This window comes from Manis pentadactyla, chromosome 9 (assembly GCF_030020395.1).
Source record: "Manis pentadactyla isolate mManPen7 chromosome 9, mManPen7.hap1, whole genome shotgun sequence".
Taxonomy (NCBI): Eukaryota; Metazoa; Chordata; class Mammalia; order Pholidota; family Manidae; genus Manis; species Manis pentadactyla.
Window position 1 is genome coordinate 108,368,616 of NC_080027.1, and position 16,107 is coordinate 108,384,722.

Consider the following 16,107-nt stretch of genomic DNA (forward strand, 5'->3'; position numbering starts at 1 on the left):
TATGGTTTCAGATGTCCTGAGCAATGGATTTATTTTTCCCAACAGTTTTTCTGCTAACTTTTTGGCAGTTTAAATCAAAAGCATTTAATATACTGTATTCTAAAGTGACATTTTAATTTCATTTGTTCAAATAAGTAATAAATTCATTTGGTTTACAATTCAAAAGATGGAAACTGTACTAGAAAAGCTCTTGTGATCTGACCATAAGAGGTAACTTTTGCATACACAACCAAGTAAGAGAGAGGGAGAAGAATGTGTATGTTTATACAGTTGTTAGCATACTAAACCCATTTTCAACTTTGGTTTTTCATTTGTTTTTCTGTGTGTGTGTTTTTTTTTAAAGGAGACATAGGAAGTGTTGTATGATTCTGCTTTAAAATTTGGAGTAGTGAATATAGTATCTGTGTGATTCTTGTCTTACACTTACTTTGCATGTTTTTTTCTTCCTGGTATAAATGCTCATGAAGATTAAGAACCTATATTAGTCATCCTTATTTTATTTCAGAGCCTAGTACAGTGTTTTGGACATAAGTGAGTGCACTGCAAATTTTTTTATTCTATCCAGTAATTTCAACTACCAAGAAAAAAAGTGAACACAGAATGGAAAACAAGACTGGGGGACAGAAAGAGAAACTGATGTAGATATTGAATACTTCTTCAAGTTAACTTAAATAAATAAAGATGCAAATATAAAGTAAGGTTCCTATAGAGAGAAATGTTTCCTAAAGAAGAGAGGAGAAAAAATGATAGGGTTGAATGTAGAGAGATAGGGGCAGTGGTGAAGAGAAAAGCTGAGAGAAAGGTTTACATGGAATTGCCACACTTCCTTATTACAAACTGCTCTTTACAACAGACTGAACACTGTGTTTATATATATTTTTTCCTTTTATACTGTAGTCATAGTTGTGTGCTCCTTGCCACAAATGTCAGATGCAGTTAAGCTTATGCTATTGTGCCTAAGAGCTGAGTAGGTTTTTTCTATTGGACATGAAATCAGTTTGCCAGTACATTTTATCTAACACCTCTAAAGTGGTTTTACCAATTTTTTACTCTGGCCTATTTTTCACATTGATTTAATTTTACAGGTATTTATTGGTTGCCAATTCTTGGATAAGTTGAGTCCATCTGAAAATATAGATCTTTATTCCACTCTGGTTATCATCCATATTCATTATTATTTTGCAAAATAACATTCCAAGTTTAATATATTTCTTAGAGATCAGTGATAAATTTAAAGTAGGAAATCAGAGTGGTAATTCCTAGGAAGTAGCAGATGTGTAATGTTTGTTGAAAATTGAACAAGTATATTTTAAAGACCTATCTTCCACACTTTTGGTATATTTTGCCTGTATAGATAGCAGCTTGTCTATTAGTTTAGCCATAGACAAAATCAGACAGATGGTACCACTTAATGCTTGTCTTCAAAGAAAAGAAATAGTAATGTGTTTCTCACTTAGTCTTGAGAAGGGTAGTTTCTATCTCTGAAACCCCTTTTCATGATTGATACTCTTTTATCGTTTAGTTTGATGCTTCTCCATTTCTAGTCTTTTTGAAGAAATGTGTGTTGTTTTATCTCACTGAAGCTAAACTTACTCCAAAAAGTATTTGTCAGCACATTATGTGGTAGCTAATTATGCATTCCTCTTTGAAAAGCTTATAAAGCTGCTCAACATTATTAGTTATTATCAAATCAAAACCACAGTGAGATACCATTTCACACTTTCTATGGTGGCTATAGTAAAAAAGCCAGACAGTAACAAGTGTTGATGAGGATGTGGAGAAGTTGGGACCCTCATACATTGCTGGTAAGAATATAAAATGGTGTATCTCCTTTAGAAAACAGTTCAGCAGTTCCTCAAAAAGTTAAACATAAAATTAACCAGATAACCCAGGAAATCTACTCCTAAGTATTCCACTCAAGGGAATTAAAAACATACATCCATATAAAACTTGCACATGAATATTCATAGCAGCATTATTAATAATAGTTATTAAGTGGAAACAACCCAAATGTCTATCAGCTGATGAATGGATAAACAAATGTTGGTATATTCATACAATGGAATATCATTTGACAATAAAGAAGAAAAAAACTTTGGTTCCTGTTATGCAGTGGATGAACTTTGAAGACATTATGGTAAGTGAAAGAAGCCAGCCACAGAAGGCCTTATTGTATGATTCTCTGTATATGAATTGTGCAGAAAAGGCAAATCCCTAAAGATAGGAAGCAGATTAGTAGTTGCCAGCGAATAGAGAAGGTGGTGTGGAGAGTGATTGCTAATAGGTACAGGGTTTCCTTTTAGAGTGATGCAATGCTCTGTAAGCATAACTATGAATATACTAAAAACTACTGAGTTATAAACTTTGACAGAGTGAATTTTACAGTATGTTAATATCTCACTTAAAAAAGAGTATAACAAACAAAACTTGTTAAGCAACTTTGATAAGAATGTTCTCTATTGTTGGTGTATATTAGGTTTCAATCCTTCAGAGACTAAGATTCGAACACCTGATGGGAAAGTATGGCAGGAGGCTGAGTTTCAAAACATGAGTAGAGAACTGTACCGAGACTTAGCACTTCACTTTGCAGGTGAGAGTAAAGCTTTCTTAGGTTTTGAGTGTTTTATCATACGTGCTATCTAACTTACAATGTTTAAACATAAAATTGTCACCAAACTAAAGATATTTCCCATTTCTAACTACATGCTATGCTATGTAATGGTGGTTTCAGTCGTAAGGCTCTCTTAGCCTCTAGGCTCTGCTCCAGGATTAAAATTAGGTTACATGGCTGATGAGACAGAAAGAAGACTATTTTTGAACTGAGAGACTTTCAAAGGAAGGCCTGCCTGATTTGAAGAAAACATAGCTGAATCTAATTGAAGTTAACTTCTGCTAGATTTCTGAGATTTTTGAAAATGTCAGTAATTTAGCAGGCAACAGATAAGAAGATAGTAACAGGGCATAATGCAGAAAGAAAAATGAACATAGGAAGGTTGATGTAAAAACGAATGATGTTAGAGAATTGGAAATAAGAGGAACTTACCAAAGATTGCAAAAGGGAAATAGGAAAGTCATGTTATTACTTATTGAACACCTACTATGATTTTGGGCAAGATGCTGAGTACTTACTAAGCCTTCTGTATTTTTTTTTACATTTGAGGAAATGGAGGATCAAAGAGTAATTTTCCCAAGATTGCACAGAGTTGTTGACAATTGAAGCCAGGACTTAAAGCCAACTCTGTCTGACTCTAAAACCTGAGATTTTCCTAGTAAGCCACCCTGCAGATGCTACTCAGAAATTGTGTGGTATTAAGTGTCTGGTCCAGTTTTCTTATTATTGAAACAGCATTTAAAATTTTTATCTCATGTGGAAAGGAACAACAATATAATAGTTAAAGAGCAAAGATTCTGGAATCAATTTACAAGTGTTCAAATTCAGTCTTTACAACTTACTAGCTGTCTTTAATACTTGCTACATAACATCTTCTTTGATTTTCTCAGCTGTAAAATAGGGCTAATAACAATATAGTTGAACAGTGGGTTAAGGGCACTGACCCACTCCACATCCCCAGTCAGAAATCCATGTATAACTTTTGACTACCCAGAAACTTAACTATTCATAACCTACTTTTGGCTGGAAGCCTTACCAATAACATAAACAGTAGATTATTTTGTATGTTATATGTAGTGCACACTGTATTCTTAACAGTAAAGTAAGCTAGAGAAAAAATGTTTTATCAAATTGTCACAGATCCTCAAAAATTTTTCTAATATTTTTATTGAAAAAAAATGTAATCAAAGTGGATTTGTGCTGTTTAAACCCAGTTGTTCAAATGTCAACTGTATTCCTCATAGGACAGTATCATTATAGTACAGTATATCATTGTAGACAGTATCAGTTATCTGTGTAGAGTGTTCTATATATATATATATCTATATATGTCATATATAGAGAGAATATATAATATTTTACCTAGAATATGTGTATCTATATCATATATAGAATGATAATATGTCAAAGAACTCTTTATCAGCTCTGCCTATTATACTCTCTGCCTTCTCCCTTGTTATGGTGAATGAACTCTGTGCCCCTAGCTAAGCCAACCCATCTACTTGTGTTTTAGATTCCATTTGCTCTGTGTATTTAAGGACATTACTTTGTCCTTATTTCTTTTGCATCATCAAGCTTTCCCTCTCTAGAAGGCCATTCTCATCAGCACACTGCTTGATAACATGCTGTTATCTTAGCAGTCATAAAAGAACCCCTCTTTTGGCCCTACTGTCTAGCTACTACCCTGTTTCTCTCTTTCTACTTACAGCAAAACTTAAGTTGTTTTAAATGGATTGTCTCCAATTTTTTGCCTCTCATTCATTCTTTTTTTTTTTGTATAATTAATATACAATTACATGAGCAACATTGTGGTTACTACATTGCCCCCATTATCAAGACCCCACCACATACCCCTTTACAGTTACTGTCCGTCAGTGTAATAAGATGCTCTAGAGTCACTACTTGTCTTCTTTGTGCTATACTGCCTTCCCCATGCCCTACATTATATGTACTAATTGTAATGTCTCTTAGTCGCCTTCTCCCTCCCTTCCCACCAAACTCCAGTCCCTTTTGTTAGTCCACTCGTGGGTTCTGTGAGTCTGCTGCTGTTTTCTTCCTTCGGTCTTTGCTTTGTTCTTATGCTCCACAGATGAGTGAAATCATTTGGTACTTGTCTTTCTCCGCCTGGCTTATTTCACTGAGCATAATACCCTCTAGCTCCATCCATGTTGTTACAAATGGTAGGATTTGTTTTCTTCTTATGGGCTGAATAATATTCCATGTGTATATGTACCACATCTTCTTTATCCACTCATCCACTGATGGACACTTAGGTTGCTTCCATTTTTTGGCTACTGTACTGCTTTCCACAATGATTGAACTAATTTACATCCCCACCAGCAGTGTAGGAGGGTTCTCCTTTCTCCACATCCTCGCCAGCATTTGTTGTTCCTATTCTTTTATATGTTGGCCATCCTAACTGGCGTGAGGTGATATCTAATTGTTTTAATTTGCATTTCCCTGATAATTAGTGATGTGGAGCATCTTTTCATGTGTCTGTTGGCCATCTGAATTTGTTCTTTGGAGAACTGTCTGTTCATATCCCCTGCCCATTTTTTAATAGGGTTATTTCCTTTTTGGGTGTTGAGGCATGTGAGTTCTTTATATATTTTGGATGTTAACACCTTATCAGATGTCATTTACAAATATATTCTCCCATACTGTAGGATGCCTTTTTGTTCTGCTGATAGTGTCCTTTGCTATACAGAACCTTTTTAGCATGATTTAGTCCCATTTGTTAATTTTTTATTTTGTTTCCCTTGCCTGAGGAGATGCATTCAGAAAAAAGTTGCTCATGTTTATATTCAAGAGATTTTTTTTCTTTCTTTTTATATATATATATATTTTTTTACTTTGGATCATTAATCTAAAATTACATGAGGAACATTATGTTTACTAGACTCCCCCGATCACCAAGTCCCCCCCACAAACCCCATTACAGTCACTGTCCATAAGCATAGTAAGATGCTATAGAATCTCTACTTGTCTTCTCTGTGTTGCACAGCCCTCTCCATGCCTCCCCCCACATTATACATGCTAATCATAATGCCCCCTTTCTTTCTTTTTTTTTAATTTTGGTTCCATTAATCTACAATTACATAAAGAACATTATGTTTAATAGGCTTCCCCCTTCACCAAGTCCCCCCCACAAACCCCATTATAGTCACTGTCCATCAGCATAGTAAGATGCTGTAGAATCACTACTTGTCTTCTCTGTGTTGTACAGCCCTCCCCATGCCCCACCCCCACATTATACATGCTAATTGTAAGGCCCCCTTTTTTTCCCTGCCCTTATCCCTCCCTTCCCACCCCTCCTGCCCAGTCCCTTTCCCTTTGGTAACTGTTAGTCCATTCTTGGGTTCTGTGATTCTGCCGCTGTTTTGTTCCTTCAGTTCTTCTTTGTTCTTATACTCCATACTCCACATATGAGTGAAATCATTTGATACTTGTCTTTCTCCACCTGGCTTATTTCACTGAGCATAATACCCTCTAGCTCCATCCATGTTGTTGCAAATGGTAGGATTTGTTTTCTTCTTATGGCTGAATAATATTCCATTGTGTATATGTACCACATCTTCTTTATCCATTCATCTACTGATGGACACTTAGGTTGCTTCCATATCTTGGCTATTGTAAATAGTGCTGTGATAAACATAGGGGTGCATCTGTCTTTTTCAAAATGGACTGTTGTATTCTTAGGGTAAATTCCTAGGAGTGGAATTCCTGGGTCAAATGGTATTTCTATTTTGAGCTTTTTAAGGAACCTCCATATTGCTTTCCACAATGGTTGAACTAATTTACATTCCCACCAACAGTGTAGGAGGGTTCTCCTTTCTCCACAACCTTGCCAACATTTGTTGTTGTTTGTCTTTTGGATGGTGGCGATCCTTACTGGTGTGAGATGATATCTCATTGTGGTTTTAATTTGCATTTCTCTGATGACTAGTGATGTGGAGCATCTTTTCATGTGTCTGTTTGCCATCTGAATTTCTCCTTTGGAGAACTGTCTGTTCAGCTCCTCAGCCCATTTTTTAATTGGATTATTTGCTTTTTGTTTGTTGAGGTGTGTGAGCTCTTTATATATTTTGGATGTCAAGCCTTTATTGGATTTGTCATTTACGAATATATTCTCCCATACTATAGGGTACCTTTTTGTTCTATTGATGGTGTCCTTTGCTGTACAGAAGCTTTTCAGCTTGATATAGTCCCATTTGTTCATTTTTGCTTTTGTTTCCCTTGCCTGGGGAGATATGTTCATGAAGAAGTTGCTAATGTTTATGTCCAAGAGATTTTTGCCTATGTTTTTTCTAAGAGTTTTATGGTTTCATGACTTACATTCAGGTATTTGATCCATTTCTAATTTACTTTTGTGTATGGGGTTGGACAATGGTCCAGTTTCATTCTCTTACATGTAGCTGTCCAGTTTTGCCAGCACCATCTGTTGAAGAGACTGTCATTTCCCCATTGTATGTGCTTGGCTCCTTTATCGTATATTAATTGACCATATATATTTGGGTTAATGTCTGGAGTCTCTATTCTGTTCCATTGGTCTGTGGCTCTGTTCTTGTGCCAGTACCAAATTGTCTTGATTACTGTGGCTTTGTAGTAGAGCTTGAAGTTGGGGAGCGAGATCCCCCCAACTTTATTCTTCCTTCTCGGGATTGCTTTGGCTATTCGGGGTCTTAGGTGATTCCATATGAATTTTTGAACTATTTGTTCCAGGTCATTGAAGAATGCTGTTGGTAATTTGATAGGGATTGCATTGAATCTGTAGATTGCTTTGGGCAGGATGGCCATTTTGACGATATTAATTCTTCCTAGCCAAGAGCATGGGATGAGTTTCCATTTGTTAGTGTCTTCTTTAATTTCTCTTAAGAGTGTCCTGTAGTTTTCAGGGTATAGGTCTTTCACTTCCTTGGTTAGGTTTATTCCTAGGTATTTTATTCTTTTTGATGCCATTGTGAATTTAATTGTTTTCCTGATTTCTCTTTCTGCTAGTTCATTGTTAGTGTATAGGAAAGCAACAGATATCTGTGTATTAATTTTATATCCTGCAACTTTGCTGAGTTCAGATTAGTTCTAGTAGTTTTGGAGTGGAGTCTTTAGGGTTTTTTATGTACAATATCATGTCATCTGCAAATAGTGACAGTTTTACTTCTTCTTTACCAATCTGGATGCCTTGTAATTCTTTCTTTTGTCTGATTGCTGTGGCTAGGACCTCCAATACTATGTTGAATAACAGTGGGGAGAGTGGGCATCTCTGTCTTGTTCCCAATCTTAGAGGAAAAGCTTTCAGCTTCTCGCCATTAAGTATGATGTTGGCTGGGGTTTGTCATATATGGCCTTTATTATGTTGAGGTATTTGCCCTCTATACCCATTTTGTTGAGAGTCTTTATCATGAATGGATGTTGAATTTTGTCTAATGCTTTTTCAGCATCTATGGAGATGGTCATGTGTTTTTTGTCCTTCTTTTTGTTGATGTGGTGGATGATGTCGATGGATTTTCGAATGTTGTACCGTCCTTGCATCCCTGAGATGAATCAATCCCACTTGGTCATGGTGTATGATCCTTTCGATGTATTTTTGAATTCGGTTTGCTAATATTTTGTTGAGTATGTTTGAATGTATGGTCATCAGGGATATTGGTCTGTAATATTCTTTCTTTGTGGGTTCTTTGCCTGGTTTTGATATTAGAGTGATGCTGGCTTCATAGAGTGAGTTTGAAAGTATTCCTTCCTCTTGTATTTTTTGGAAAACTTTAAGGAGAATGGGTATTATGTCTTCTCTGTATGTCTGATAAAATTCCGCAGTAAATCCATCTGGCCCGGGGGTTTTGCTCTTGGATAGTTTTTTGATTACTGATTCAATTTCATTGCTGGTAATTGGTCTGTTTAGGTATTCTGTTTCTTCCTTAGTCAGTCTTGGAATGTTGTATTTTTCTAGGAAGTTGTCCATTTCTTCTAGGTTTTCCAGCTTGTTAGCATATAGGTTTTCATAGTAGTCTCTAATAATTCTTTGTATTTCTGTGGGGTCCATCATGATTTTTCCTTTCTCATTTCTGATTCTGTTGATGTGTGTAGATTCTCTTTTTCTCTTAATAAGTCTGGCTAGAGGCTTATCTATTTTGTTTATTTTCTCAAAGAACCAGCTCTTGGTTTCATTGATTTTTTTCTATTGTTTTATTCTTCTCTACTTTATTAATTTCTTCTGTGATTTTTATTATGTCCTCCTTCTGTTGATTTTAGGCCTCATTTGTTCTTCTTTTTCCGATTTCAATAATTGTGACTTTAGACTATTCATTTGGGATTGTTCTTTCTTCTTTAAATATGCCTGGATTGCTATATACTTTCCTGTTAGAACTGCCTTCGCTGCATCCCACAGAAGTTGGGGCTTTGTGCTGTTGTTGTCATTTGTCTCCATATATTGCTTGATCTCTATTTTAATTTGGTCATTGATCCATTGATTATTTAGGAGCATGTTGTTAAGCCTCCATGTGTTTGTGAGCTTTTTGCTTTCTTTGTACAATTTATTTCTAGTTTTATGCCTTTGTGGTCTGAGAAGTTGCTTGGTAGAATTTCAGTCTTTTGGAATTTACTGAGGCTCTTTTTGTGGCCTAGTATGTGGTCTGTTCTGTAAAATGTTCCATGTGCACTTGAGAAGAATGTGTATCCTGCTGCTTTTGGGTGGAGTGTTCTGTAGATGTCTGTTAGGTCTAGTGTGTTGTTCAGTGCCTCTGTGTCCTTACTTATTTTCTCTGCTGGATCTGTCCTTTGGCGTGAGTGGTGTGTTGACGTCTCCTAAAATGAATGAATTGCATTCTGTTTCCTCCGTTAATTCTGTTAGTATTTGTTTCACATATGCTGGTGCTCCTGTATTGAGTGCATATATATTTATAATGGTTATGTCCTCTTGTTGGACTGAGCCCTTTATCATTATGTAATGTCCTTCTTTATCTCTTGTTACTTTCTTTGTTTTGAAGTCTATTTTGTCTGATATTAGTACTGCAACACCTGTTTTTTTCTCCCTATTGTTTGCATGAAATATTTTTTTCCATCCCTTAACTTTTAGTCTGTGTGTGTCTTTGGGTTTGAGATGAGTCACTTGTAAGCAGCAAATAGATGGGTCTTGCTTTTTTATCCATTCTATTGCTCTGTATCTTTTGATTGGTGCATTCAGTCCATTTCCATTTAGGGTGAATATTGAAAGATGTGTACTTACTGCCATTGCATGCTTTAGATTCCTGGTTACCAAAGGTTCAAGAGTAGCTTCTTTACTATCTAATCATCTAACTTAACTTGCTTATTAAGCTATTATAAACACAGTCTGATGATTCTTTATTTCTCTCCCTTCTTATTCCTCCTCCTCTGTTCTTTATATGTTATGTGTTTTAATCTGTATATGCTCTTTTTTGTTTCCTTTGCCTTTGTGCATAGTTGATTTTATTTTTTGCCTTTAGTTAGTATTTGGTTGGTTTCCTTTCTTTGCTGTGATTTTATTTTCCCTGGTGATGTCTATTTAGCCTTAGGAGTGCTTCCATCTAGAGCAGTCCCTTTAAAATACCCTGTAGGGCTGATTTGTGGGAGGCAATTCCCTCAACTTTTGCTTGTCTGGGAATTATTTAATCCCTCCATATTTAAATGATAATTGTGCTGTATACAGTATTCTTGGTTCAAGGCCCTTCTGTTTCATTACATTAAATATATCATGCCTTCTCTTCTGGCCTGTAAGGTTTCTGTTGAGAAGTCTGATGATATCCTGATGGGTTTTCCTTTGTAGGTGATCTTTTTTCTCTCTCTGGCTGCCTTTAATACTCTGTCTTTTTCTTTGATCTTTGCCATTTTAATTATTATACGTCTTGCTGTTGTCCTCCTTGGGTCCCTTGTGTTGGGAGATCTGTGGGCTTCCATGGTCTGAGAGACTATTTCGTCCCCCAGTTTGGGGAAGTTTTCAGCAATTATTTCTTCAAAGACACTTTCTAACCCTTTTTCTCTCCCTTCTGCTACCCGTATAATGCGAATATTGTTGTGTTTGGATTGGTCACACAGTTCTCTTAATATTCTTCTATTCCTGAAGATCCTTTTAGCTCTCTCTGCCTCAGCTTCTCTGTATTCCTGTTCTCTCATTTCTTTTCCATTAATGTCCTCTTGCACCTCATCTTGTCTGCTCTTAAGTCCTTCCAGAGTTAGTTTTATTTCTGTATTCTCCCTCTCAACTTGATCCTTTAGCTCTTGCATATTTCTCTGCAGGTCCATCAGCATGGTTATGACCTTTATTTTGAATTATTTTTCAGGAAGATTGGTTAAATCTATCTCCCCAGGGCCTCTCTCAGCGGTTGTCTGGGTGACTCTGGACTGGACCAAATTATTCTGCCTTTTCATGGCAATAGAGGTAGTTGTAGGTAGGTAGCACATGTGTTAGCTGGGAGAACAAAGTCCCTTCCTGCTTGCTGGTCACTTTGCCATTCTCCGCTGCCTGTGCTGGTTACCTGTTTCTCGGAGCAGGATCCAGGTTAATTTCCTGAGCCGCGGCGGGCGGGGCAGCCCAGAGCACTGTGGGGAGAGTCAGGCACATCAGGTGTGCTCTCCAGGGAGAATGGCGCCCCTTCGGGCCTCTGCCTGCACCAGTCAGCTGCGTGCCGGTGGTGCCCCGGTCTGGCCTGGGTGGCTGTGTGCTGGGATGAGGCTCTGGGTGGCTGCTGTGGGTGTGGCCACTCCCAGGCTGCGCTGCTGGGGCTGCGCAGGAGGGGCAAAGAATGGCATGCTGTTATTGCTGTGAGGGGCTTCAGAGCTGCATTATCACATAGGGGGTTAGGGCACCTGCAAGTCCCCAGGATTCCCAGCTGCTGGGCTGAGTGTGCCAGGACGATTCCGTCCAGCTGTGAAGCCCCTGTCCCTTTAAGACTTAAAAAGCACTCACTTTTCTTTTTGTCCCAGGGGAGCCTACTGCGGGGACCCTCTCGCAGATTTTGCTTTTCCATTTCCCTAATATCCTGCACACCATGCAATATGTGTCTGTGCTCCTGGTGCAGGTGACTAGAGCTGGGTATTCAGCAGTCCTGGGCTCCCACTCCCTCCCCGCTCCGACTCATTTCCTCCCGCTGGGAGCTGAGGTTGGGGGAACGCTCGGATCCCGCCAGGCTGGAGCTTGTATCTTACCCCCTTTGTGAGGTGCTGAGTTCTAGCAGGTGTAGATGTAGCCTGGCTGTTGTACTGTATGCTCTGGTTTCTCTGTTAGGCGTAATTTTATTTGTTGTATTTTCAAAAATATATATGGTTTGGGGAGGAGATTTCAGCTGCTCTACTCACGCTGCCATCTTCCCCTCTCTTTATATTCAAGAGATTTTTGCCTATGTTTTCTTCTAAGAGTTTATCATTTATAACTTACATTCATGTCTTTGATCCATTTTGAGTTACTTTTGTGTATGGGGTTAGTCAATAATCCAGTTTCATTCTCTTGAATGTAGCTGTCCAGTTTTGCCAAAACCAGCTGTTGAACCTCTCTTTCATTCTGAATCCTTTCTTTTCGGTTTTTGCTTGTACATCTCTGTGGTCTGCTGTTAATCAAGATCATCAATGAGTTCCACATTACTAAATCCTGTATTTAATTCTCATTTGTTATATTACTTGAGCTCTCAGCAATTTTGGCATGATTGATCAATTCTTCCTTGAAACTCTTCACTTGGCATCAGGATACCATAAAGTGGTTTTCCTCCTGAGTTTAGCTGCTTCTTTTCAGTTGTTTTTTTTATCCTAATCATCTACCTGATCTCTAAACATTTGGCATGCCCTGGTCTCAGTACTTGGATCTTTTTCTCTCTATTTTTTTCTTTATGTTTCTCTCTTTTCTTCTCCTTTCCTTTCCCTCTTACTCATCTTTTCTCTGTTCTCTTTATTTCTTAAAAGAAAGCAAGTTCATCCAGTCTCAGGACTTTAAATATTCTGTCTTGCTGATGATCTCCAAATTTATGTTTCTGACCTAGGCTTCTCCTCTGAACTCAGACTGCTAACTCTGCATTTCCCCCTGGATGTATAATAGGTTTCTCAAACTTAATATATCCAAAATGGAGCTAGCTAACTAACTAAATGGGATTATGATATGTCCCTTAAACATATTCCTCTGGTAGTCTGTACTTCTCAGTCAATCCTGTCTTTCTAATTGTTGTGGCCCCAGATCTTGAGTCATCCATGACCTCTCTGTTTCTCCAATACTTTTGTCTTAAATATATCTAAACTATAACTAATTGCCCCACCTCTGTCATGGCTGTGTAGGTCCAAGACAACATCAGTCTCTTGCCTGGATTACCATAATAGCATTCTAGGTGGTTTTCCTGCTTTTGCCCTTCTAATGAGTATGTCCTCATCACAGCTGCTAGAGTAAGCTTGTTAAAATTTAATTTAGATCATTTCATTACTTTGGTCAGAGTCTTCCAAAAGCTTCCCGTCTCATTCTTGAGTAAAACCAGGAGTTCTTACAATGGCCTATAAAGCCCTCTATAATGTGACTCTCACTTATGTCTCTGACCCTTGTTTTTACTATCCTTCTCTTTGTTCAGGTCACTCACACTGGTCTCCTTGCTGGTTCTTAGACACTAGGAGCTAGGTGTACTTCTGCCTTAGGGCCTGTGACTCACACTACTTCTCTCTAGCGCAGAATGCAAAACACTCTCTATATTTTAAAATACATTTATTCAGGTTTGTACTTGATCATTTTCAAGTTTATATGTATAGTCAGCATATTCCCCCAGATTGGAATTTTAAAAATTTGTGAGTAGTAATTTGTGTGAAGTATTTAATTTAGGAATATTGTATTTAATATCTTATAAAGTTTTATTCTAGAAATCTATGAATATCTCAGTTATTTAGGAATTTTTAAGTTGAATAGAAATCTGTGAAGGTGCTCACTTCTGAGATTCTGTAAATGCTATGATCCTGGCTAGGAAAGAATTATTGTTATGGTGTTTTTCAGTTTGTGAAAATGAGATAAATATCTTAAGGGTTTCTTGAAAAAAATAACAAAGGATTTGGATCTATTAGTGGAGTAGTGATAATCTTTAGCTTGCAGGTCACAGAAATAGCCTCAGCAAAGATTTCTTTCTCCCTACCTGAAATATATACTTTATGCTGGTTTTTCATACTGGGGAGAGGTTGAGTGGGTGGGTAGTTATTATTACAATGTTTGCAATAGATGTTTCTGCTTTTCAGATGATACCACTATGAAAGAGAAATCTGAAAAAAGTAAAGAGAAGAAAGTGGTCAAGCCAGTACGAAAAGTCCAAAAGTTAACACAGTTATCAAGTCTGGAATGCAAAGCAGGTGAGTTTTCTCAATATATCACGTCCATCCTAAAGTTAAATATTACTGAAATGACATCTACATGGAAATAAATGTTTGTTAACAGAAGTTCTCATTGTTTGGCACATACGAAAATTCACTACATATTATGTGTCATTATTTTGTGTATATGTGTTTTATTGAGGTATACTGACATAAAATAAGCTGTATGTATTTAGAATATATAGGTTTGATAAGTTTTCTTATATATATATATATACCTGAAGTCATGTATTCATCAAGATACTGAACATATCTATCACTCCCTTGCCCCATTTTTTCCTATCATTATTTTAATAGAAATTAACCAGATTAAAAGTAATGATTTTTATGTAGTGAACTTTTATGTACAAAGGGGTTGCTTATGACTCAGTCCCTTCACTTACTCTTGTAAGAAAATAAATGTTGCACAAGAAAAGCATAACAGTTCATGCCAGTGGTGGTCAAGCTGGACTCTGAATAGGTCAAGACTAGGAGAAAGAGAATTCCCTAATTCCATGGCGTGATCCAGATTGCCTGGATTTATAACCTAGCTCTGTTATGTCTAGCTTTGTTTCTTTGGTAAATAAGTTAATTTTAGTGTCCTTTGGTTTCCCTATATGTAAAATGGGAAATCAGTAGTACTTCTCTCACAGGGTTGTTGTGAAAACTAAAACAGTTTGTACCTAAAAGCACCCAACATAGTACCTGGCACATGGTAAGCACTCAGATATTAAGTTAGATTCCATTAATAATAATAGTTATTATTTCTGGCTATACTGAAAATGGCTGTTTAGTATGTCATTTCATGTCAGTGAGTAATTTGGACCAAGTGAGACTAGAGAAAATTGGGAACTTGTCACTTTCACTTTGGAGACATTCTGAATCAGCCATTCACACATTCACTTATTATGCAAATATTTTTTATTACCTGCTGTATATGAGGTTTTGTGCTAAGCTTAGGCAATACAGTGGTAAACAAGGTGCACATAGCCCCTGCCCTCCTGGAACTTACAATCTGCTCAGGAAAACAGTGGATACAAAGTTTTACAATGATGTGTAATGAGTGTATAATGGAGATGTACAAGATTTTGAGGGAACATGGATGGAGTAGGAATGATGGGGCACTGGTGTTTGACTAGGCACTTGTTTTTCTGGTCATAGACTAATCAATAGAATGGCAGATAATGTACTTTGCGACATCCATTAACTCTAGATGTCATAATAGAATGGCTATATACAGATAAAAAATAAAATTTTGTAGCAACTTGAATTATCTGAATAAAGTTATTTCTACATTTAAAAAATATGACAAAGTATCGTTTTTCATGTGATATTATGAAATACTGTTGTCAGGGGCATAATTTGAAATGAACCACCAGGACCACTGTAATTTATACACACTGATCTTGATTGTATTTATCCAGTTTTGTGATAGGCTGATTCCCGTATGTGTACTGTGGCAATGCTGAGACAGAGAGCCATTAAACATGCTCAGGCTGTATGTAATAGTTTATCTCTAGTAAAAGTCCTCTTTTTCTACCAATAACTACATTAAACTATTCTAGAAAGCCAGAATTTAGAAATAACCACCTGGCATGTTCAGAAGCCAACATTTATAAATAACTACCTAGTATATATATTCTTGGTTGCTAGCTTTTGATTCAGAAAATTAAGCTAAAATTGAAGAGAAGCCTGTTCTCTCATTTTGTTTAAGAACATTAAGTTTCTTATAAATAGGTTGAGCAATAGACTTAAAACTTTTTAAATATTTTAGACTGTTTCAGATTGAAGGACAAGCTGCAAAATAAATAGCACACATTTTATAATTCATGTTTATAATGTTCTCATTGAAAAAATATTTTTATTTAAACTTTTAAACTAAAACCCCTTTTAAAGAAATTCTAAATGGAATACCTTTATTGTAAATACAATAAAACAGCATCATAGCTTGAAAAATAGAAGAAACACATAAAATCATTATCCTTACTTAAATAAGCTACTATTATTTTGTATATTTCCTTACAGTAGTTTTAAAATCATAATAGTGGGTGATTATAATAATTTTATACATAAAATTTTGTCTTTTTCCTTTGCATCTTACCACAAGAATATTTCTGTTATTTTTTACAGAAATTGTAATTTGAAATGGCCACAAAGTACTCCATCTAGTAGAAGCATATAAT

At 36.6% G+C, this 16,107-nt stretch overlaps 1 protein-coding gene across 7 annotated transcripts in view; it reads left to right on the forward strand.

Annotated features, from left to right (window-relative positions):
- Window positions 1–16,107, forward strand: part of CEP350 (centrosomal protein 350) — a 163,379-nt gene that overhangs the window by 46,026 nt on the left and 101,246 nt on the right. For all 7 annotated transcript variants that reach the window (XM_036905933.2, XM_036905935.2, XM_057507914.1 and 4 more), the window contains 2 exons: window positions 2,477–2,590; window positions 13,814–13,924. In XM_036905933.2, the coding sequence (XP_036761828.2) occupies window positions 2,477–2,590; window positions 13,814–13,924 (225 nt within the window). The remainder of the gene's footprint in view (window positions 1–2,476; window positions 2,591–13,813; window positions 13,925–16,107) is intronic.